The 24,770-nt window shown below is 38.2% G+C and overlaps 1 protein-coding gene across 1 annotated transcript in view; it reads left to right on the forward strand.

Moving 5' to 3' along the window:
- Nucleotides 1-24,770, forward strand: part of GALNT2 (polypeptide N-acetylgalactosaminyltransferase 2) — a 100,812-nt gene that overhangs the window by 44,658 nt on the left and 31,384 nt on the right. The window contains exons 2-5 of the mRNA XM_086745947.1: nucleotides 10,275-10,365; nucleotides 18,155-18,308; nucleotides 23,549-23,647; nucleotides 24,269-24,336. Of these exons, the coding sequence (XP_086602073.1) occupies nucleotides 10,275-10,365; nucleotides 18,155-18,308; nucleotides 23,549-23,647; nucleotides 24,269-24,336 (412 nt within the window). The remainder of the gene's footprint in view (nucleotides 1-10,274; nucleotides 10,366-18,154; nucleotides 18,309-23,548; nucleotides 23,648-24,268; nucleotides 24,337-24,770) is intronic.

A 24,770-nucleotide genomic window follows, 5' to 3' on the forward strand; every position in this document is an offset into this window, starting at 1 on the left:
TGTCTCAATCTGTCTTAAGTTTCCTTACATGCCTTCGATAACCTTCTGTTAGGGCTGAGAAGATGGGGTATAATGTTGTGTTGCTTCATTGCATCGTAACCCTGCAGATCTGATCCAACAAAACACTCAACCTGTTCTTCTTTTTCTCTTTTTTTTTTTTCCCTCATCCAAGATAGTGCTCTTGGATCCTATTTCCATGTTGTTTTGTTATAATACTCACCTTGTTCTGATTACTAACAAGCTGTGGACGTGACTGCCACAGCAGTTTTGTCTTTACATATACTTACATTTCTGATAAATGTATATATCCTTTTGATCTCAGTTACATTTGCAGGTTTAAATATTTATAAAACAAAATTTAAGCTGAAAATTATTTAGTTCTAATTACTTTCCCTTTCTGCTCTCTGTGCTTAAAGATGTATGTAAAGGCATGGGAATTCCCCGCCCTGCCTCCTTCATCCTTCCCTTCTGCCTCAGCTGGTTCTTGTATTGCAGAGGAGGGACTGCCTGCTGCTTCCTTCAGAAGTATATAGATGGAGAATTGAAATACCTGAGTTATTGGAATGCTTCAGTATACTTAAGTTATTAAATGCATACATTTTGAGTTCTGCTTATTTGTTCAGTCCTTCACTTTTCTTTAAATTATTTAACTTTCTGGACTTCCAGAAAACATGACTTCTCGTGTGCGTAACTATTAAAACAAAGCACCACACCCTTTGCTTTCAGCGCTTTTTTCTCCTGTGGGAAAGCTTTTTTCTTTTCCCCTTTTCTTTAGAGAATCCATCTTAGAGCTAAGAGCAAGCAGTGATGAATTGAATTCGAAGCGGATTAGGGACAGGACTTTGAAATGCAGGCTAATTCATCAGACACTTCTGATATTGTAGAATTAACAAGAGATGGCATTAAATCATGCCTGAGCATTTGTTGGAGTAATTGCCTTCTTTCAAGCTGAAAAATATGTACTGGTTTGGAGTGATGGGTGGTTTAATGTAACTAAACTTGTAATCCTTTCCTTGTAATGGCAACACCCCTCTAAGCACCTTCTTCCCTATTGTCCTCACTGCTGCTTCCCTTGCATCAAATACCTCAGACAACTTAGTAGTTGACCTTGTAGTTTAAAAAAGGCCCAACCAGTTAAATAATACATCCATACCACCTGCCCCAGCTCACTGTCAGGTCAGCTGAATGAATCAGATCGCTTGATCGGCCACACCACTGCCTATAAGGAGAGAAGTGGGGCCAGTCCAGCAGCTTGGGATGGACATGTGGTGATGTGTGAGCAGCCCCTTTCAGCAGCAGCTGGCTCTTAAAGCAGCTGACTTGTCAGAGTAAGCGGCACCAGCTCCATGCTTGCTTTGCAAAGCATTGCAGCAGTTTGAGATTAAATTGTCCTTCTGGTTTCTTCCCCTTGCTGGACTAGTTGTTCCATGGGATCTCTCATTTACTGTAAGTAAAATTAACTGTGAGTGTTAAACAGGAGTTTAGTATAATCTAATTAGTTTTTTGAATGACTGACATGCCCGCTCTGTCTCTTGGATCTGAATTGGAGTCTGTGTACTTGTATTAAGCTACTTGAATGTTCAGATTTCCTGTTTTGGAAAGCGCTCAAGTGAGAAAGTGGATAGGCACAGTAATTCTCAAACAAGAACTATGGACTTTGAAAGAAGCCCACTGGGCAGATACTGTTTGTGCATGAAAGCATACTCTACTTTTTTGGGAGCTGTCCGCACTTGTTCTACCTTGTCCCAGTCCAGAAACTGATCGCTTAAATCAATCAAATGAAAAAATTTAAAATATTCTTTGCAAAAGCATGATGAAGTGTGGGAAAAGCAGTAGGTATTAGATAGTCATTCTAAAATTAATACTGCTGCCTGAGTATGTACCTCAGAAGGCTCTTTAACCCATCATGAGACATGACTGGAGGTGGACATACCAATAAGATGCTTTTAACAACTTGCAAATGGTAAAGTTTAGTGACTTCCTCCTGACTTTTCTTTTTTACTGTTTAAGTTTTTTTTTTTTTTTCCTGGCGTATATATAACAGATCAGATCACCCAGCTCCTTTTGATTAATTATGTTTTATGATTAATTTATTCTTGGATTTTTTCCCAATCTAGTGCAACTAAAAGAGCAACCTAAACACCATTCCTGCTGAGTGTGCACTTACTGTGTAAATTGTGGAGCTATGTGTCTGCACTGACAATTTTTGGAATAGAAGGCTGTTATAAACATTATTTTTAAAAACCCTATGAATTAATTACTGAAAAAAACTTCTTATTTTGCCTCCATTAGTCTTTTGTTTTGGGAACTAAAATTGAGTGATAATAGACTTAAATGTTATCTTGAATTTAAATAATCATTGAAATGTTTTGTGATGTTTTATTTCCATAGTCTGTGGCAGGTAGTGCAGAGAAGTGAGGTGGGTTTTTTGTTTGTTTGGGTTTTTTTTTATTTGTTTGGTTTTTTTCTTTTGTTTGTTTTTTGGTTTTTTTTTTTGAGACAGGATAAATTTAACAGGAAATACTGGATACTGTTTCTGACTCCATGCTGCCATCCTTACAGGTGGTTATTCCTTGCTTTCAAAGTTCCTGATGCACTTGAGAATTTACCCTTTCTTTTTTTTTTTTTTTTTCTCTCCCCCTCCTGCCATCCACCATTATACATTTATGCAGCTTCATGAATCATGAGGATTTAATGGTCTTAGGAAAAAAAAAAACCAAAACAGCAAAGCCATTTAATGCCTTCTCTGCAGTGTTTCCATTGCACTTGTGTTCTTTCTGGTGCATGAGACTTTCCTCTCGCTTCTGCTGTTTCTGTGAGGAGGTGACAGTCTCTCCCATGAGTCAGAGTGAGATTCTGTTTTGCTTTCTGGTCCTCAGGCACAGCGGATGCTGGTCCTGCTTCCGTCTGTGGCAAACTCTCCAGAGATTTTTTGCTGGACTTCTTTAGGCATTGTAGACTTGAGTTAGGTGATGTTGTTAGAAGTAGCCTTTGGCAAAAAGATGTGTTCTTATCCACCCCCACTTTATCTGAGCAGGGGTGTATGTTATTGCATTGTCTTAACTGTCCTCAGTCAAATGACCACTTCAGCTCCAACAGCTTTTTTTTTAATTTATTTTTTTTTCACTGTGCAGCTGAAGAAAATGAAGAGTGTGGTGTTTTTTGGGTTTGTGGGTTTTGTTGGGGTTTTTTTTGTTTCCTCTTTCTAGTGGTATACTAGCTTGCCAATTTTGTAAGGCGAGTAACATTTAGTTTTCTACTTTCTTGGTAGATGGTAAGGTTGACCCATTAGTTTAGACACATGTTATCAGAGTGGGTGAAATCTCTAGGCAAAAGGGAATGTGGTTTATCAGAAGTCACCTTGGAGCTGGATACTTGAATTCTCATGGAGCTGTAAGAGTGTTGTAGGCTTTTTGTACCTTTAGGAACACATTACATGATATCAGATGCTTATAGAAGAATTTATCATTTGTTGTAAAATACTGAAATACAGTCTAAAACTGCATAGTATTTGCAGGCCAATCGAATAACCCGGTGTATATTAAACCAACATGGGGATTTGGGGGATAACCTAAAAGTAACAGCATGACTTTATCTTCAAATTCTAATTAGTTCCCTAAAATATACTGAAATGCAAATCTTTGTGTTTAACAGCTTACCTATACTTAAAAGCTTACTGCCTGAATAGCCCTACCTGCCCTAGCTGGGGGTTTCTGTTGCTCGTTGGTTCTTGCCAGTTGAATAAGTTTATTGTGCCCAGAAATCTTAAATGAAGTTGAACCAGAACTTCCAGTTGATCCCATTTGCTGTACAAAAAGACTTCTGCTGCAAAGCTGGATCAGACCTTCCTCAGAGGATATGTATACATGTATACCAGAGACTTCAGATAAAGCATTATTTTTGTCAAAATCATTCTGCGTTTATAAAATGTCAGGTTTTATAGTTTGACTTGTTATTTTGGTAGTTGTATAGCTGTTTTGGTACTTCAAATAGTGTCTGCAAGCTCTAAAATGTGTACTTTGCCCTAAGTAAAGGTAAAATTTACAGAGAAGGTAGGGCACTAAGGCATTTAATTTTGCCTGGACACTAGCTTGTAGTAATTGGTGTTTTCAAAATGTTTTGAGAGTATTCACTGAGAGTATGTCTAAACATATTTCCTATATATGGAGTCATCAAAGTTTAATCTTGATTACTTTTCCCCCTTTCTTTGGAGAATTTAAAATAACCTTCTGGTATGCGTAAGGGTGTGTGTTTGTTCCCCCCTGCTGGAAGTTTCTATTTTTGTTTTGAATATTTGAACATATGAAAGGAATGTACCTTTGGCAGCCATTTACTTAAACTGAGTAAAGGAATAAGAAAGGAAAATTAAATCATCTTTGCTGTAATAATTTCAGACATTACATCTAACAATGGTAATCAAATATCGCAAAGTATAGATATTTTCAGTGTTCTTTATTTATGCTTTGCTTCTTGATGCACTTGGAAATGTGTATTTTACTAGTGCTAAGCAAGTTGGCAACAAAGGAACTCAGCATTTGTTTTGGGGATATTTCCTGCTCATCTTGCCTGTGAGAAGCAGTGTTCCAGGCATTTTCAGAGCACGCTTTATTTCAGTTTCATACAAAACACTTTTGCTGACAAGGGAAGACGTGAGTGCCATGTAATGTAATTACATTAAATTGCTAGTGTGCTTGCTTGGCACAGAGGAAAGCTGGATTAATTTACTACAACAAGAGAGACTTGGATTCATGTTTCTGAAGACCTCTTGGAAGGCAGCAAGCGAGTGCTGGGTCAGAAAGCAAGGCAATGCACTGGACTGGAGGAACTGGCACTTCAGAGCCAGCTTAGCTGTTCTGTAAGCATCTAAGGTGATATCTAATTAAAAGATTGCAAACTGAACTGGGAGGAAAAAAGAGACAGATATTAAGTGCCAGCAGTAACAAAGAAGATTGGGCTTTAGCTGTGCGTGTGGCTTAGGCAGCTGTCTGACTCTGCTTGGCATTGGGTCCTTTTCTTAAGTAACTAAGCTCTATAAGGAGCCTTCATGCTTGGTTTAGGGATCTGAATTGTAGCAGGCGTTAAATTGCTTCATTGCAAAGTGCTGCTCTACATAACATCAAAGTGCTTCTGTGTATCTGGCCCCAAGTACAAGATCAGAACAGAAGTATATGAAATGCTGAGAGGAGTGTCATCTGCAGTGAGAGCAACTCTTTCAAAATAATCAACTGATTTGACTGATCTGTACTCATGATGCAGTGAAGGCTTGCATTAGGCCAGCTGGATCAAATGATGCTCTCTGAAGATCCTGCCAGTATTCAGTTTCCTCTTAGGAAAATCATCAGTAGAAGAAAATCTGTCTGCAGCTGGCCCTTGGCCAAGATCTTAAAAGCAAGTATCAAAACAGATATTAAGCCTTAGTGTGTATTTTGTCTCATGAAGCCACATTTGTCAATTACTCTGAGTATATGGTACCAAGGCAAGTAGAACTTTCTGTGTAACTCCCCACTTTGTATTTTGCATGAACTTCTCTGAAAAGTGCTGGTCCATGGTGATGAGCAAAGCAGTTGGTTTGACATGTGTCTAGGATAGCTGGATGGCTTTAGCCCTTTGGTAGCACTTCTGTGTTAGCCTCTGAGATGTTTTTGGCTGGCTCGCTGCCATTTCTGTGGGAGAGACAGTGAACAGCTGCCCAGGTAGCACGTGGTGCAGCCATAGCTCCCAACCATCTGCACCCGAATGTTGCATGTTGTTCAGCATCTGGATTGTCTGTGAGAGGAATGGCTGGTATTAGAGGCACACTGAGCTCCCACTTGAGATGGTTTCAACCACAAGAGCTTTGCTGAAGTCTGTGTTGACTCGCCACTTAAGGCGTGTGTTATCTTTATATATCTAGTGAAGTTACATGTTGTAAGTTGTTCTCTTGTTGATAGGAAGCCAGTGTAGGATAGACATCTCTGCTATAATGAGATCTAATACATAGCAGTTAAATGTCAAATCCGTGATACTTGAAACTTTAATTAAAAGAAAAAAGTGTTGGGAGACAGAAATAGGAAAAACAGTAGTGGTTTTAAGTGTTTTTTATATAGGAGCAATACCTAGGGACTTGGATCAGTTTATTATCATTATTTTGTGCCAAGTGAAATAACAATTGACAAAACACTAATTGCTTTGCGATCCTTGCAAGGAATATAGGATTCAATGCAAGCAAATGCACCAGAACCAGAAGGGTAAGTGGTCTGGAAGATCTAAGTAATGGTAATGAAATTATCCACTAATGTACATCTGTGTATAATTACAACTTTCTAAACTCAAATGGTGCTAGTTTGAAATTTCATGTTAAACATGATTGTATATTGTAGGAGATGTGGAGAAATGCTGTAAAAATGTGTTTGAATCCTGCTTTGCATTTGTACTACCTCATCCTCAGTTTCCCCGTGCCAGTCAGAGCAGCAGCAAATGTGTCACTAATCATTTCATGAAATGATTTTTTGAGTCTGGTTCTTCAAACTGGAGTTTCATATTGCATCTTTGTCATATCTCAAACTCAGTCTACAGAGTAGTTTTAATGGAGTGGGTGAGTTGAGCAGGAAAAGAAAAGTGGCAATAGCAAGATTTGTAAACCGATGCAGGCTTTCTGAGGCACAGGGAGTTTACAAAGAAAAAGTTGCTGCACTTCATTGATAATCAGCCTAAAAAAAGTCCCCCAAATTTTTCTTCAATTTAACCATGATGAATTGTGGTTATGGTTTGCAAAGAATATTTTAACAAATTGGTAAGTGAATGTACATCATGTTAAATTCTGAACTTTTGGAGTAGCAAAGGTATTTAGATAATTGAATTTAAAAATTACATTTTGTTTAGATTTATTTGGTACATCTAAAGTATTACTAAAATACTGTTGTAAGATTTCCCACTGAATTGAGTTGAAAGGTTGTAATTTTTTCTTTGTATGTCATCTGGTACTGAATCAGGAATTAACGTATGCCGAATCACTACAACGTGTGCGTTATAGCTGGTGTGTGCTTATTGTGATATGTGTATGTGATATTGTGTATGTGTCCTGGCCTGAGAAAATAACTGCATGAATAATGACCACAAATGCGTTACTCTACTGGTGTTCCACATGTGTCTAATGTTTGGTTACTGTCTCTGCTAGTTGGCCAGTGACCTCTTTATTTTTTTAATAAGCTCAAAATACTTGTCCAGGTGTGTTTATAGTATTTACATATTTAGGTTAGAGCCTGATATTGTCAGCTTTTTAGTATGTCAAGAAAATAATATTTTAAAGTCTTAAGTACTAATAGTATTAATAGTATTTTAATGTAGAAAAAGGCATTAGCTTTTTCTTTTAAATTTTTATTCATTAAATCTCCCTCTTGTGCTCTTGTGATTAAAGACCTGTGCCTCCTCTTAAGTTGTTTCAGTTACTTTCAATCTTGCCTTAAGCTTAGCTTTTTATGTGCATGACTTTTGTCGGTGCAAGCATTGTTATCTTCTACCAAGAAGATTGCTCATCAAATGCAAGAGGCTTTTTAAGATCCCATTATAAGTTGGGATTTTGTTTCACTCCAAGCAAGCTGAAAAATCAAATCTGTCCTGTGATGATGGCACCATAGGAATGTCTTTTGACCATATGATTCATTTGTGTATTACACCAAATTAACATGCTGAAGCAATTTGCAGTCAGAGATGTAAAGAAACTGGTTGTATTTATGTCTATAGTTTTAATGTCTGCTTTCTTCTCCTTTTGTGCACTCAAGTACTCTCTAAAGGATATAACATATTGTTTGCCTCTAAAAGGCATGAGTTGCCCATGTATACTTTCCAAATGCTTTATTGGGTGAAAGTTAGTGCTTATAACAGAACATCAGATTTCTTTTGGAGAAGAAAAATGCCGCAAGGCTCTAATCTAGGGCACAAAGGTTTGAGGTTAATATCCCGTACTCTCCCATCACTATACTGTTTTATAGGGAGTCCCAGGAGGCAAGTTGAACATCCAGCAATCTGCAGTAGGAGCTTTCATCCAGCAGCTTGGCTCGCCTTAGAAGGTCTGAAGGCTGTATCCAAGTAGTTTCCTAGAAAAGTGAAAGAACTTGGTAAATAATTATACTTAATTGCACATCCTCCTCAGATAGAAAGATTAACGGGAAGGCAGTTTTCCCCTAAAGACTTAAAGGGGACAGGAGGGAATGAATGAGGAAGCATTCAGTAGTTTTTGTTTAATTACAGGAGAAACTCTTGCAGTTTTTTTGATAACAAATGTTTTGCATTTATTTTTCAACTTTCCTCAGTATTTTTTTAGACTCATTACAGTGATAGTGAAGAGCTTTGTGGAATTTTGCAAAACTTGACATTCTTACTGGAAGATTTTCCTTCCAGCTACAGTTAATATTTGCACTAAGTTGCACTTGAATTGCACTAAATTTGCAGTTGATAAGTGCACTTACGAAGTGTTTCCATAGTGTTTCTGTCTTTAAAATGGTGCACAAAGCCAAATAACTACTGAAATACACCTTTCTAGAACCATAGAAAGCTTCTATTTCACTGTGCTGGTGGAACTTGGTGAACAGTGAGAGAGACCCTCACCAGCATGAGCCATGATAATTTTCCTGACATGTTTTGTGTGGTTTTAGGAGTGGGTTTTTGGGTGTTTTTTTTTTTCTGTTGTCTTAAATCTTTCTTTAAGCAAAGTTATTGACCTCCACAAGGCGCAGTGGTCCAAAGGGTGTCCCAGCATGGTGACGTGTACTATCAAAACCTGGACAAATGCCTTCTCTCTAGTATCCTTGATACATGATGCTATGAAAAACATGCTTTTGTAGCATTTCATTTTTAACTGATTTAGTGTTTATGTGGCTGTTTTTCTCTTGAAAATTATTAACAATAACAACAAAGCATCAGTATTCAGTTTTACATTTCAGTATTTTAGTAATTGGATGCCTTTTTTCAACAAATTTCCAAATATTAGTGCCTACTTAATGTAGATACCTAGGCTGAGTTCACAATGGAAAACTCAGATATACCTGGGGATGTGCTGAAATGATACCATTTGTGGTGGAAATGTTCCCTAACGTAAGTTTGGCCTGTTCCGACTACTTTTCTACCCAAAGAATTCCTAGCTGTGGCTTATGAGCTGGGATATCAGAGACACTTTACGGTATTCCGTTTGTACACCATCACCGTGTTCTGGAGATTGACACATTCCTAGAAGAGATATGAACTGTTCTGCACTGCTTGACTTTGGTGCCTGGTAAAGTTTTTAGGTGCATTTATTGATAAGTATAGGCATGATATTGTGTTGCCTTACATGATTTAGTAAAGATGTTGTCTTTAGCAGGATTGTGCAAATAATCAGTATTATAATTGGGACTTCTTCAGTGTAGATGTAGAAGAAGAAACAGAATTTCCTTTGGCAAGTGTGCAAGAGCAACAGAAGCTGATGGCACTTAAGTCAGCTGGCTGAGTGTAGTGTGCAAATCGACATACAGTGGCTAATTATCTTTCAAAGAAAAAAAAGTTACCATCTTCGCTACTTCTTCCTAATGTGTAATGGGATAATTCAGCTTGACATTTTGTGTTTTTGTGGTAATGAGCATACAAGAGTGTGGAGGCTTTTCTTATTGAAAGGAAAATGAGATTTTGTTGGATAAATGTTAGAAATTGGATGGGAGAGGAGATGAAACTTTTTCCCCCTGTCTAAATGAGTATTATCAATATTACTGGAATTGCAAATCCAGCAGAGTTGCCCTTGTAGCCCAGAATAAGCTCCACTGAAATGAACACATGAAAATGGCAACTTGAAGACATTTTGGAAGTTTTTTCCAATAGTAAGGCTGCCACTCTAGATATAACTGCTAGATAAACTGAGTTCTCTTTCAGATAGCTTTCCTATTTGGACTGTTCCTTTCTAGAGTAGGGCTTTCTTCAGGTTTTGTTTAATCTTTTTGCCTGCATTGCTTATTTGAGTATTACTGATTTAAAAAAAAAAAAAATCCATATTTCCTAATACAGTTGCTTCTTAAACATTTTTTTTTCCAATAAGAATTGCTGCATAAATTAAATGCAAAAACCTGTCTTAAATTTCTGGTTTGTTTTTTTATGTTTTTCAAGTAATGGAGGAAATAATCATCCTTTCACTTAAATCCAAGGTTAGCTCTCTTGGACTGTTTCACCAGTTTAAAATCCACAAAACTCAGTTACTGCTGTTTGCCTTGAAAACACAAAATTAAATCAATTAAGGGGATTATTTTAAAGATTATGTACTTTTTTTTCAGGAGGACCCAAATGATATCGACCTCAAAAGGAAAGACGTGCGTGGCAATGATGGGGAGGACAAAGCACAAAGTGTGGAGACGCTACCTCCAGGTATTGCAGTAACGTTTTGTTTTGAAAGATCTGTAGCTATAAAACATTTATCCTTGAAAGCTGTAAAATGCAGTAGTTGTTCTGATTCTAATCATTCTTTGTAGTTTAGAAGTGCTAGGATTATTTTAGCAATATGTACTTCTCTATTCTTAAAGCTTCAGCTTCTTTAAATCTTACCTGCTTCACTGCTCTTTTGGGTTTAAAACCATAAAGAAAGTGACTCTTTGCTAGTACGTTTGTATTCTCTTGCAGTAGGTTGGAGGTGCTGTAAAAGCCTCTGGTAGAAACGTAATTAATTTCTCTTGATGGATAATGCTGGCAGGCAACAGACAAGTCACCTTGGGACTGTGCTTCTGACTGAAGATTCAACCAAGGTTCATACTTTTTTAGTTTTGTCTAGCTTTTGATGTGGCATTTTTTCTGAATGTACTGATGGCATACCTTATTTTTCTCATGCTTATTCAGTATTTGTCACATGCTGGCAAATAACAAAGCAGCATGATTTTTGTTTCATTTGAGAGAAATGATATTGAGGATGAGCTAGGAAAATTAAGTGATAAGGAATCTTTACTTCATATGACTGCTTCCATGAACTACGTTAGCTTAGCTGTTTCACATCAATGAGATTTAATATATAGCTAGAATTGACATATTTCAATTTACTATTGAAATAGTAAAATGGATTTGAATTATTTTACACTGTGTTGAAAAGTTTACCATAGAAGGAGGACAGCTTCTGATCAGATAGCTTTTACCCTTCTTCTATTAATCCTAATGTTTGGCTTACAAATTTGTCTTAGCCAAATGTTTGAAATACTAGTAGGTCTTGGAGAAAGAATTAACCAAGGTAAACTTTCCTTTAAGCAGCTGGAAACTTCTGTCCCCAATAACATATGAGGTATGATTTTTGTTTTACAGTCTCAGACTCCTGGTACAGTATAAGCTATTTGACATTCATGCCTTTTTTCCCTGTATCCATTGGCCTACCTTGTCTTAGCTGCTTTGTGGAGAGGGGAAGCAAGACTCTGGTTATGTGTGTATGCTTTTTTGGCAAAACTTTTACTTTGTGTATGAATTGGCAAATAAATCCTAAAAAGTTGAAGCTGAGGAGCCTGGCTTATTTAACTTTGTTTCTGGCAGATCTTTCCAAGTATTTTTTTTCCCTTAACAGAACTCCCTGCAAATATTGTTACTGGGATTATAGGTCAGCCAATTTTGTACTTTCCAGCTACTATTCTTATTTCCCCTTTTTGAATGTTTATGTATTCTGGGTGAAACACTATACATTTCTTCTAAGACCTTCCTTTTCCAGTGGCCCTAAGTAGCCATTTGAGTATTAAAAGAAGTGGAAAGGGTCACAGGTTGAAAGAGATATCAGAAGCCAGAAGGGTTGAAGCTACAAGTAAAATCAAGTGTAAATAGAGCAGGTCAGGGCTTTTTTTAATTTCGTCTGTTGATTAGTAATCTGTTATGGCTTGATTTAACAGGCAGGAGAATTGTTACTGCAAAATAGCATGAGAGTCTCGAATCAAACATCAAAGGCTACACAGACAGAATTATGCACTCTCAAATCACTATTTTGATTATTTTAAATTTGTGTAGGCAAACTTTTGAATCCTTATGGCAGTGAAGCTTAGAATTCATATTTCTGCAGATTCTTTGCACTGTTTTAAAGCAAAGCAATCAAATTTTAGGAGAGCTTTGGTTCAAAACTTTCTTTCTTTTCCACTGAGATTAGGAGACCTGTAGTTCAGGTTTCAGCATTATGCAGCGTAGTATCTTTCAGAACTTTTAGGAATTAAGGAATTGTCTTTATCTTTAAAATGGCTTTAAAATAAATATTAAACTGTTGGGTTTTTTACCTTTGGTACATCAGAGTGTATCCATCCTTTATCAATTGGTGACTTTTTTTTGTATGCTGAAAAGTCTGTTTCTTGTTTTGTGAAAATAGTTGTTAGCTCTTGTAGTTAGGCTGACCCTGAATTGGCTGCATGGATAACTAAAGCAACACTATATAACCACTTCTCTGTAACGACAGGAGTTTCAGCAGTTACTCAAACAGTTCCTTTTTTTTTTTTGTTAGTTAATGAAGATCTGGAATCTCCTAATGCCTGTAAGTCAAAATAATCGTATTTATATTGAGTATTCTACTGCTTTTAAGCTGTATTGAGTCAGTAAGAGGAGTGCAAGCTATTTAGGGGATTTTTTATCCATCTATTCCTACTCTTTGTTGCCTGCCACTTGGTTGTGTGCAGATTTATCTGCTGTGCTTTTTCTTCTTTTCTATCTCACTTTAAGCTGGCTCTTACTGTTATCTGACTCATCCCTAATAGATCAGATTCATATTGCACATGGTTGACAGGGCCTTCTGCTGGAGGCAGAGCTGAGCTTTGCCTCCTTCCTGGTTCCTGAAGCCAAATTCACTTGTTGTTGTATTCTGTGGGCTGTCACTGCTTTTCGGTATATTTAGCCTTATGAAGTGGTCTCCTTTCTTCTCAAATTTACTCTATGCTTTCTGGACTAGTGTTGCATTTGCTAGTTTTAAGGTCTTGGAAAACAGTAAATTATACATTTTAAATTATTTATGTCAAACTCTACTTGGATGGAAACTGGAATGGAATTGAATGTGCCAAACTAGCACTATTTATTAAATACAGCTACTTATGCCAGAGGGAAAAAAAATCAAAATATGCTTCCTATTTAAAACCGGCTAGCTTATTATTGAAAATAATAGCAGTGAATTGCGCTATTTTTTTAAATTGCATTCTCCAAGATTTCAGAGTTGGGAAATACATGGGACAAAAAGAAGCACCTTGACTGTGTTTCACCTTTTTCTTTAGCTGAGTTTATACTCAGCTTCTCAAGCTCAGAACAGTCTGTAAAAAAAAAAAAAAAACCAAAAAAAAAACAAACCCCAAAACAAAAAAAAAAAACAACCAAAAAAAAACCCAACAAAAAACACCCCAAAAAAACCCCACTTATTTTCAAAACCAAGTTTTAGCACTGCACCATACCTTGGTTTCAGGTTCTTAACTGGCTCTGATTTTTGTTGCTGGTTTTTTTGGCTCTATTTGGCTCTGGTAGCAGACTCCGGTTCATTTACTGTTGACTTTAAAAAAATAATTTTTCATGTTAGGTGTCAGTAAAGGTGAATACACATTTGCTTGAATATGAAGTTACAAACTTGCTTAATTTAAGTTGGTGTCATAGTTTAGCTCCACTCCAACCAAGCTATGCAGTCTCTTCGTCTCCCTGCCCTGTGAGAGAATGGAGGAGGAAAAACATAACAAAAGCCTTGAGGTTTGAGATAAGAACAGGGAGAGATCATTCAAGTTACTATTTTGGGCAAAACAGACTCTATTTTGGGAAAACTATTTCAATTTGTTATTAGTAAAACCAAAGCAGGGTTCACATCTCCTCTCTTAACTTCTCTTGGCCAGGCCAGGCCAAGTTGGGCTCAGACGGCTGCCTGACAAGAGGCCAGAGGATGAGGGCCACAAGGCCCACAAGGCTCATGCCTCCCCCTCTCTGCCCTCGCCTCTTCTTCACTTCTTACTGTTCCCACCCTCCTTAAATACATTGTCACAGAGGCCAGCTATCACTGTCGCCAATGGGCTCAGCCCTGGGTGGTGGTGGGTCAGCCCTAGACCAGGCTGAGTCTACCAGAAAAAGGGGAAACTTTTAGCAGCTTCTTGCAGAAGCTACCACTGTAGCCCCCCTACTACACAAAACCAGAACAGTTGGAAATAATTTAGCTGCATTTTCAGATACTTATTCTGCCTGGCAAAGTCACTGAAACTCGGGGAACTACAGAGCCAGCTAACTCCCCAGAAGAAGTGAAAATCAAATATGCTCCTATTTGTGTACCTCAGGGAAGCATATAAGAGAAATGATACCTATTATTGGAAAAGGTTTGTTAAACCACTTCTAACTTCAAAATTTAGATGATAAATTGACAAAAAGGCAAGCCGTTTAGCAAAAGTAAGGCTGGACATTATACTTAGCTTTGGATCAGCCTTTCATTTTCCAGGAGTTAACTTGAGCTGTTAGCATTTGTAAACTGTGTGGGCAGCTTATAGCTGCGCGTTGTAGTTCATAAAGAATACAGCCTGTTTAAGAGGAATGCTTGCAACAGCATCACCCAAACCACTGATGTGATGCCCTCATGACCTCTTGTGTTTTAGCTACTCTTTCCATTGGATGGAAGGCAACTGGAGGAGCGGATGAGGGTGGCAGTCCTGTAGCAGGCGTAGCATTAAGATCCACTGAAAGCTGGAGTGTAAATGCATTTCAAGTGTAGACTATATTTTGTAAAATGCACTAAAGTCTTTATTTTTTAGACTGGAAAAGCAGTCTAAAAAATGTCCTGTATTTCAGAAAATACTGAATATATGTTCCAGATTGAAGCTGTATTATAAATTAGGAGCAAAGGTGATAGTATAGTTTAGTTACCAAGGAGGTTACAAAAGCTTTGGGAAGTGGTAGGGGAGAGAGTTATATGGGCAGGTGATCTTGTGATTTCTATTTCTTTTAGTGTCCAGAATCAAGTCACTTTTGCATTTTGTATAGTCTTACTGCAAGTGAGGTTCAGTGTAATTTTTGTGTAACTCTATGTTGGGCTATTTTTAGTGCGATAGCTGACTGAGGTGTAAACTTATCTTCAAAGTAAATTCCTGGAAATATTTTGAAGAAAGAACTTGAAAGGCTAAGAAAAACTCTTGGCAATCTGTGGGCTACCAAAGGCAGCTGGAAAGTTTCCTTTTTAGAGTTCTTTCAGCAAGTGGAATTTGGAAATCTGTATTTCTTCTTTCAGTTGTTTTCCTATAGTTTCCTCTCTGGGCTGCTTCACCAAATGTCTGTTAAATGTTCTGCAGTCTGTTTTTGTTTAATTCTCTAGTTCTGCGTTCTGTGTGTGCGTGGGCATGTTTTAACTTCTTTAGGATGATAATTCAGATGTAAAAATCGTTCCTTATTATTAACTACTTAGCTCTTAAACCAGTAATCCAAAAGTATGGGCCCTTTTCTCTTAGTCTGTGACCTTACTTGGATGTTGGAAGTTTCTTAAACACAAACCAACCAACCCAAAACCACCTCCCTTAATATAACCATCTATCCTTAATATTTTTGCCTTAAAACCTCCACTACCATCTGATAACCACATTACACCTTGGGTCCAAGTTGCTTTTGTAGATGTCTCCTTGGATGATTCTGAGATTATAGGGAATTTTCAATCAAGTTGGTATTTGTCTGGTTAAACAACGGACAATTATTTAATGATGGAAAGTGTTCTTTCAATATCAGAATCTTCTAGCAAGAGTTAATGCATTGTAACTGGGGCATAGGTTATGGATAGAAAGCTGCAAATGAGGCCTGCCTTAATTTCCATGCTGTGCAGGTTGAGAGACGGAGCAAAGGCAAACCTTGAAACATCTGAGCCACCTCTGACTCGTTAGTAGCTGTTAGAGTAGTATTCCCTCTATGCATATCAGCTTAATTCAGGATATGCCTGAGCTATAATACCTGTCTAAAAGCTGTGCTTGAATGAAGTGACATATCTGGCAACCTGCTACTTAGGGAACTTAGTTAAAAGTACCTCAAAAACTTTGTGTGTTAATTATGAAAACATCTGTAATAAACAGTGATACTAAAAGATGGCTTTTGCTTTCTATCTTCTTATGCCAATGGCAGGCTGTGTTCACTGCAACATGCTTGCAGGAGATTCTTATACACATCCATGTTAAAACAAGAATGTCTGTATTACATTAGAACTTAAGCTCTGATTTTGAGTTAAAGGTGGTATAAATTTGCTGTAGAGAACATAGGTTTAGCTGTCAATAGGCAAAAAAGTAAATGTTCAACCAGAGATAAGAACTGATAGTATATTTATTAAACATCTTAAAACTGTTTTACACCTGAAGATGGTGAAAGTCCTGAAATTTTATTCTTGGTGTCTGGGTGCTAATCTGCCTTTCCATGTTAGTGCCACAACCAGTCACGTAATCATACAGTCCAGGTTAAAGAGGAGTTAATCTGTGAATCAGTCCTGATTGTAAAGAAGGTTGCAGTTAGGTCATGCTGGAGAGTGATCTAGTGCTCTGCCTACATGAAATGCTGGTTTTTGAGAATGATGTTGTATGGTACTTCTGAAAGGCCTGTTCCTCAAATGGTTTGATTGTAACGGACTGTGCTTTTACTTATGTAAGGAGACAGTAAATTAAATTATAACGTCTTTGAAGTGTGGTCTGATCTTAAAAAATAAATGTTACTTGGATAACTTTATAGTCAGATCATCTGCCATATTAATGCCTGTTGATACGTGGAGGGATTTTTTTAGGTGGAAATTGTGGTAGTTGGGGTTAAAAATATCAACAAATAGAACAGACAAGATGAAGCATGGTGTTGTAGTTCAGCCCTGATTGGGACCAGACTACGCAGTCTCTCTCTCGCTCCCCCCACCCTTCAAGAGAATAAGGGGAGATGATATAAGGAAAAACGGCTCGAGGTTTGAGATAAGGATGAGGAGAAATCCTTAAAATTACCATCACGGGCAAAACAGACTCGACTTGGGGAAAAAAATACTCATTTATTTCTAAAACTAGCAGGAGAATGAGACAGGGAACAAGAGAACACCGCCCCCCCCCCCCCCCCCCCCCCCCTTTCCCGGGCTTAACATTATCTCTACTACCTTCCCCTCCCGAGTGGCACAGGGGGGAGAGGGAATGGGGGTCGCAGTCAGTTCATCACGCATTGTTTTACGCCGCTGTGTCATTGTCGGGGGAAGAACTCCTCGCATTCCTCCCCTGCTCCTTCGTGGGGTCCCTCCCACGGGCCACAGTCCTTTGTGAAACTGCTCCGGCGTGGGTCATCTCTTCCACAGGGTGCAGTCCCTCAGGCGTCAGCTGCCCCAATGTGGGCCCTCCACAGGCCACAGCCTCCTTCAGGCATCCACCTGCTCCAGCATGGGGCCCTCCACGGGCTGCAGGTGGATCTCTGCTCCTCCGTGGACCTCCATGGGCTGCAGGGGGACAACCTTCTCCACCATGGTCGTCACCACAGGCTGCAGGGGAATCTTGGCCAGGAGCCGCATTACTTCTCCCCCTCCTTCTGAACTGACCTTGGCATCCAGAGCCGTTCCTCACAACAGGCTGGCAGATGCCTCTCAGTATCTTTTTACATCTTATTCACTTCTCATCTCCTCTCCACTTCTTGCAGCCGGGCCGAACTGAGTCAAGCCCAGTCGGCTGCCTGGCAGGAGGCCAGAGGGTGAGGCCTGCAAGGCCCACAAGGTTCATGCCTCCTGCTCTGCCCCCACTCAGCTGCTTCACATCTTCTCTTCCTTTTTTTTTTCCTGTTTTCCCATTCTTAAATACGTTATCACTGAACATTCTGCTACCAATTGGCTCGGCCTTGACCAACAGCGGGTCTGCCCTAGGCCCGGCCGAGTCCACTGAACAAAGGGGAACAACTTCTAGCAGTTTCCTACAGAAGCTACCACCTTAGCCTCCCCCCACCCCCCAATAAACAAAACCGGAACACATGGTCTAGTGATCACTTGTATAAATTGAGATCTGTAAAATGGTTCAATTTTGTGTTAATTCTCAGGGTGTTCTAGAGGAATTTAATATGCAGAAGTGACTGTTGATGTTACACTTAACAATACTGTTGAGGTTTAATTACTTTGTTGCAAAATTGAAAACCAAGCTATTTAATCAGTTATGTTTGGATTGCTGAATCGTGTTCTTTAAATTGTGAAGATTAAATTGGATATTTTCTTTTTTTTCTATTGTAGGAAAGGTTCGGTGGCAAGACTTTGATCAAGATGCTTATGTTGGCGCTACCATGGTGCGATCTGGACAGGATCCTTATGCCCGCAATAAGTTCAATCAGGTAGAAAGTGACAAACTGCGAATGGACCGAAGCATTCCTGACACGAGGCATGATCAGTAAGTGCCAAGCTGAGCCATGTTTGACTTGGATTAACCTTTTTGTATTTATGGCTTTTGAGCAGCAGGTGGTTTTTCTAAAGAAGGAGCTCTCCAGCTTTTGAAATGACAGGAACAGTAAACTATGGTGCAATCCTTGAACAGTGGGTTAAAGAACAAGGAATCTTATTCAAGTTTTTCTGTTTCCATGACTACCATCAGTGTATATTCTATATCCAAACCAATGCTGTATTTCAGTCTCTTTTTGTTTCTGTTTATCTGATGGCTTTTCTTGGTTTCTATATTTTTAAGTCTCTTTCACTATGAGGACGATCAAACAGTGGAGCTGGTTGCCCAGAGAGGGTGCAAAGTCTCTCTTCTCTGAATGAAAATATTCAAAGCCCAATGCACAGCCTGCTGTGGCTACTTCGAGCAGGGAGTTTGGACTAAAAGATTTTCAGGGGCCCCTTCTCATCTCAGTTGCTCTGTGATTCTGTTCTAAGTACATGATGATTGTCAACTCCAGACCTAAAGGAATCCGTTTATGCACACCCCAGTGAACATAAGACAGAGTTACACTTCACATGCTTAAAAATCTTTGTTATGTTAGACTGCTTGTGCAGACTCAGGAAACAGTATGCTTGAGAGTAAGGAAACATATTATTTTCTTGTGGGTAGGGAAGACTTGAATTTTAAAAAGAATTTGAGTGACCTCCACTAATCTTGTTTAAGCAGAACTGATTAATATTAAAACAATAGTTGCTCATTAGGACTTCCATAACTTAAAAAGCAGATTGAGCTTGGTTTTAAAAACTAAGCCAGCATAGTCTCAAAGCATAAAATTATCCGACTGTGTATGGTTCATTTGCCTAACTAATTCTGCAGTTAGGATGAACGTGCGTTCTTTGTAGGTAGAAGAAGCTGGAGGAGATACGAGAAGGAGAGAGAAAAGGAAGGTGCCTGCTTTTTCTCCAGAAAGATCTTTAATCAGAAATGGCATAGCAAAGGAGATTTGTATTTAAAAAAACAAACCAACAACAACAACAACCACAGCCAAAAACCAACAACCAAACACAACAACAAAAAACGCCCACAACAACAAAAAAACCAAAACAAACAAAAAAAAACTCAGGCAGTTACTGTGTCATTTTTAAATCCCTTGTATAATAGCATGGGTTTAGGTTCTTTTAAGCGAGTTATCTGTAGATAGAGTAAAGCAAGTCTTGTATAATTTGCCATTAATTGGATGGAAAAGTAGGAACAATCTGGTGTTTTGCTTGTTGTCCTGAAGGCAGTGAGAAGCACGATGGCCCAGGTATACTGAGGATTTTAAAATTACTCCTGAATTTTCTTGATCACATACTTTTTTTTCACCACAAGAAATGCATTCTAACTTTTTAGACCAGATGTTCTTTTCCCACAAGAGCAAAGCTCAACCACCAACTTCTGGAAGCTTCTATAATTCAGATATGCTGAATTTGGAATTTTTCTAGATATTTAATAACCTCTGAGGGGTCTAACAAGCAAATGCTCTCCTTTGAGAAGAACTTGAATAAGAGAGATGACAGGAGACATTGTATTACAGTGGCTATGTTTGTTTTAACTATTAGTGTTGTGATTATATGCTGATCTGCCTGGATTTTTTTCACTAAATGGAGCTGGAAAAGAACCCTGCAATGAAGAAAGATGTTTCTTGGGAAAGGCTGTATCTGTGCTGTGATTATTACTTAGACATGGAGCAGATTTAAGTGCCCATCAGTCTGTAAATGGTCGTCATCTTAAGAAAAAAAAATCAACCAACCAACAAACCCAAAAACCCCAAAATGAAGCAATCTTTCCTGCAATTTGTCCATGATGCTTTCGCTGCTATGTTGCAATTCATTTTCCTTCTATTTTAGCAAGGAAATCCACTGCAGAAACTGGAAAAGTTGCATGAAATATTTGTTTGGGAATTGTCCAATGCAAAGAGCAAGAGCAATAGCCATAGGAAGAAGAATGTGTTACAGATCTGAGCATGTGACGCTTGCAAGCATGTCATTTTCAATAAAATTGGAGGCAGCTGGGTTAAGATTAAGATCTCTTATGGTGCTATTTCAATCTTTTATCTTCAACTAAAAAAAACTGGATAAGGAAATACTTGTTTCTGCTTAAGCAAATTTTTATTAATTGTATTGATGTCTTTAAGAGGCCGTTTGACTTTAAAATAACTACATAATAATACTGTTTAAAGGCTGAAATTGTTTAGGCTGTTTAGAAGCAGTTTATCAGGATTCTGCGTTAGATATGTAAATGTGTATGTAATGATGCATCTCTCTGAATACTACATTGTTTAGTCTTTTCTGCATTGGACAAACTTCTACTAGCATCAGGTTAAGACCGAAGTTTTCTACTTGCTTTTTGTGAAAGCCTGTGAACAGTACTAGAAAACGCTTTCATTTGCCTGTTTAAGCTGCTTGCCTTTATTTTAAGCAAAAGGGAGAAGTGAGAAACAGGCAGATACAACATAAGAACGGCAGCAGAGAGAGGAAGTCTGAGCAGGAATGTGGATTCTCACTCCAGCTGATGCTCAGAACTGTCGCTTCCAACAGCTTTGAGAAACCTCTGGGTTTCCTTCTGTTGCAGTCTGTTTATGACATGTAACTGAGAGCTATCTCTGTCATGGTAGATTTTAGAGATCCAGAATGTGAGTGTCAGAGCTGTAATTGGAAACTTCCGGAGCTGTCCTCCTGTCAGTGTAAAATAGTCTCCCAAGTAGGATGAAGGGTGAAATGCTCCACGGTTTTTGTGGACCGATGTCCACCATGCTTACTTTAGACCACTAGTTTCTGATCACATCTCTTACCTGATGTATCAGCATGATTCCTGAGAATTACTGGTAAGTACTTTAGCTGGACTAAACCATGTTTTCTTTTTAATTCGTCAAGTATTAGAAGCTTCTGACCTCACACTCAAGACTTATTCTTAAGCAGAGAAGAAACAAACTTCCTTGTCCCTTTGTTACCCAGATATCTGTTGTGGTGTATGTTTTCCTTGCACTGATAAAGTGGATATTTCTGTCAAAAAATAGTTTCAACAAACCATGGAGGTTTCAGAAAATTTGTCAAGGATATTAACTAGTCCAGCAACTCAAATTTCTGGGGGAAAGAATGTACTTTTCATGTTCTAACTGATTTTAAAGACCTATCCTAAGTATTGAGAGTCTAGATTGATATTTTAATTTTACACGCAGAATGAGAAAATACATTTGAATAAAATAGAACTTGAACTTAAGTGCTGTAACTTGAAGGAAGAAAATCTAATCCCCATTTATTTGGTTTGAGTTTTAACTGTGGAGCTGTTAGCACAATAGAATAGAATAAGACTGCTACTGAGTCAGTTAAAGCAGGGATTTTTGAAGAGCTAAGAGCAGAAATACTCAGTGGAACATTCCTCCAGTTTTATTTAGAAGTCTAAATGTCTTAATTTCTCCTTCAGAAATATGCAGTAGTGCTTTTCTTTTGGATTTTCTTAAATTTGAGAGGCTTCATTGCCTTGAGTAATTCCACCCTAAGATGTGCTCTGGCTCAAGTGCTCTCTTGTGCAAAGAGTATAAGTTTAATGTGACTTTCTAAATTATTCTAATGCAAGTGCTTCATGTGATAGCTACATGCACAGTAGGCTTGTGCTCTCTGAGCAATTTCAAACTTAGCAGAAAAAAAGAATATCTCTTTTGGCACCGTAGGCTTTGGTGTATAATAGCTGGATATCTAGTAACTGTCTAGATGAATTGCCAGAAGCTTACGATAAAGAAGTTCTCAATTCTTTACTTTCTAGGAACGCATAGACATCTGTGATTTATTACTTCAGTGCTGGGTGCTAGTGATGAAGCCGTCTTATATGCCCACTGTTTGAGAAACAAAGCTAGATAAGGCCTTGCTGATCTGACACAGTAATTGTAGGGTTGACATGGATTTTGTTTTACTTCAAGAGAAGTCACCACAGCACAATGATGTTTTGTTTCATAGCAAGCGCTGATGTGTGTGACATTATGGGTGTGTTGTGTCGAAAACTGTAGATCCTTGAGATTTTGTAGGGTGGGCAAGGGCAAAAAGCACGTTGCTGCTTGCTCTCTGATTCCAAGAAGTTGAAGGTTGTGTGGCTTATGATGCATGTAGCAGGTGTTTAATTAGATTTGGAGAGGCCTTTTATATAGGCAGAGGCCTAGCTTCAGAAGTTTAGGGAGCAACATAACTTACCTGTCTTCCATTAAAAGCTGGTTTGATTAGTACTGTGCGGAGTACAGAATTACTTGCTGGATTTGCTACAGGTGTATGCTAGCTGGGTTTATCACCTCTGAAGACAACTAGGCCTGTTAAAACTCTGCCCCTAATGTTAAATAAAGGATATGTGAGGAAGTATGTCACTCGTGTATGCTACTGCATGAATGGCGATCGGTATCGTGATTGTATTCAACATAAACTCAATATATAGTGTTTTCTACTACTGTTAGTTTCTAATAGAAGAGTAGTGTCTCTTTTAGGTTTATTGTCAATGGATTTAAACAGCTTAACTTGACGTAGTCATGCAGGAAGTGTTTGGGGATTTGTTTATTTTTTGCTTATTATATTAATTTCAGGCTATTAGGTGATAAAAAAATGAGTTGACATACATGGAATATTTCATTATGATGTGGAAGGATGTGGTTTTATGTTTAGTTGGCTCAATGTTGTAACAACTATCTTTATTTTTCAAATTCTCAGTGTTACAATCCTTACAACTTCTTATTAGAACAGAAAACTGTTTTTATCTCTAAGCAAGACCAGGATGCTACAGGCGCTTTAAAAATAAAGGGAGAAGTGGACATGTGCCGTTCTGAAGAGACATAGAGTAGCCTGGGAACCTATGCATTATCATTGAAAATATACTCATTTGCTTAAATTTGTTGAATGCTTTTAATGTAAAATAAGTGCTCTGGTTTCATACTCAGTTGCATGAAAGGTATTTATGACATACTGCAGTGATGATAGTCTGGTGAGTTTTCTGAACTTGCCTTTATCTGACACTGACTTCTTAGTCTGTTGTGTACTAAGACAGCTACCAGAAGTGGCAGGAGTTTATTATAATCTTGCAATCACTTGCAAACAAGATATTTCATTCTTCCTAGGTAGAAGTAGTGTGTGTGTGTCTATGAGTTTAATAGATAACTGCTTCATGAAGAAGGCTGTCTGCTGAGCCTGAGGTGTAAATACTGTATTTAAATGACAGGGTATTATTTCTTTCAGGTGTCAGCGGAAACAATGGCGGATAGATTTGCCAGCCACTAGTGTGGTGATCACCTTTCATAATGAGGCAAGGTCTGCTTTGCTTCGAACTGTTGTCAGGTATACCTTAGACCTTTTGTTTGTTTGTTTTTTCATCTCCCCTGCCCCGCCTCGTCCCCCCTGCTGTCCTCTTGCCCTGCTAAAGGCCATTCACTTGTGTCAGATAATAGCTTATGATAAGGAAGGGAAGTAACAATCCATTGTGCTTTTCTGAACCATTTGCAGAGGGAAAGCTGAGCCTTAATTTCATTGTTGTCTCCAGTTCTTACATTCTGAAATAGCAGTGTTAAACAAACAAAATCACTCCCCTTAACTACAAATGCAGGAAAGTGTGGAACTGATTACTAGATGATGTTTGGAGGCTGGCTGTGTAACTAGTTTCAAGAAAAACTCACGGAAGATGGATTCTCAGGTGATATTTGACCTAAAGCTATCTGCAAGACTTCTATGTTACAAATTACCTAATCCACTTATTTCTGGAGGCTGGAATTTTGCAAGGAGCGATTCTACATGTGCCTCTCTTCACAAATGCTTTCCATAAGAATAAGCCAATAGTTGATGCTGAAGATGAGATCCTTGGCTAGGTTTTACTGTGGCTTAGCAAAGTTAACTGCTTTTATGACATTATTATGGAAAATTAAAACTGCTTAGCATTGAAAACTTTTTTTTTGTCTGTTTCAGTGTCCTTAAAAAAAGCCCATCACATCTTATTAAGGAAATCATACTGGTGGATGATTACAGTAATGATTGTAAGTACTTTTACAGGATATTAACTTGATTTTGTTTATTCTGGTAAGATTTTTCTGTAGATGCTAGCAAGTGACTCAGTTAATAGGTCACATGAATAGGAGTTTGCAGAGACTGATCCAAAAGCAATTTTTTAGTTCTTCCATATCTATCATTGTGGTAATACTTCAGATTTATTTCATTACTTCCTGCTAGCTGAAGGAGCAGAGTGTATAATTGAAAACAGCCTTTACATAGTACATTATCTGACAAAAAATAAAGCCCATGGTGCTTGCACCAAATATTTTTGTAGCACTGCTTTAAGTGAATACTCATCTCCATCAGTCTCTTGGAAAAATTACTGAATTGAAAATAAGTCAAGGTTTTAGAAGTACTAGGATATCACAATACAAACTTGAATGATTGAAATGGACCTCTCTTGAAGGAAGTTCATGTC

Source organism: Chlamydotis macqueenii, chromosome 3, assembly GCF_036417535.1.
Source record: "Chlamydotis macqueenii isolate bChlMac1 chromosome 3, bChlMac1.mat, whole genome shotgun sequence".
In the NCBI taxonomy this organism is placed as follows: domain Eukaryota; kingdom Metazoa; phylum Chordata; class Aves; order Otidiformes; family Otididae; genus Chlamydotis; species Chlamydotis macqueenii.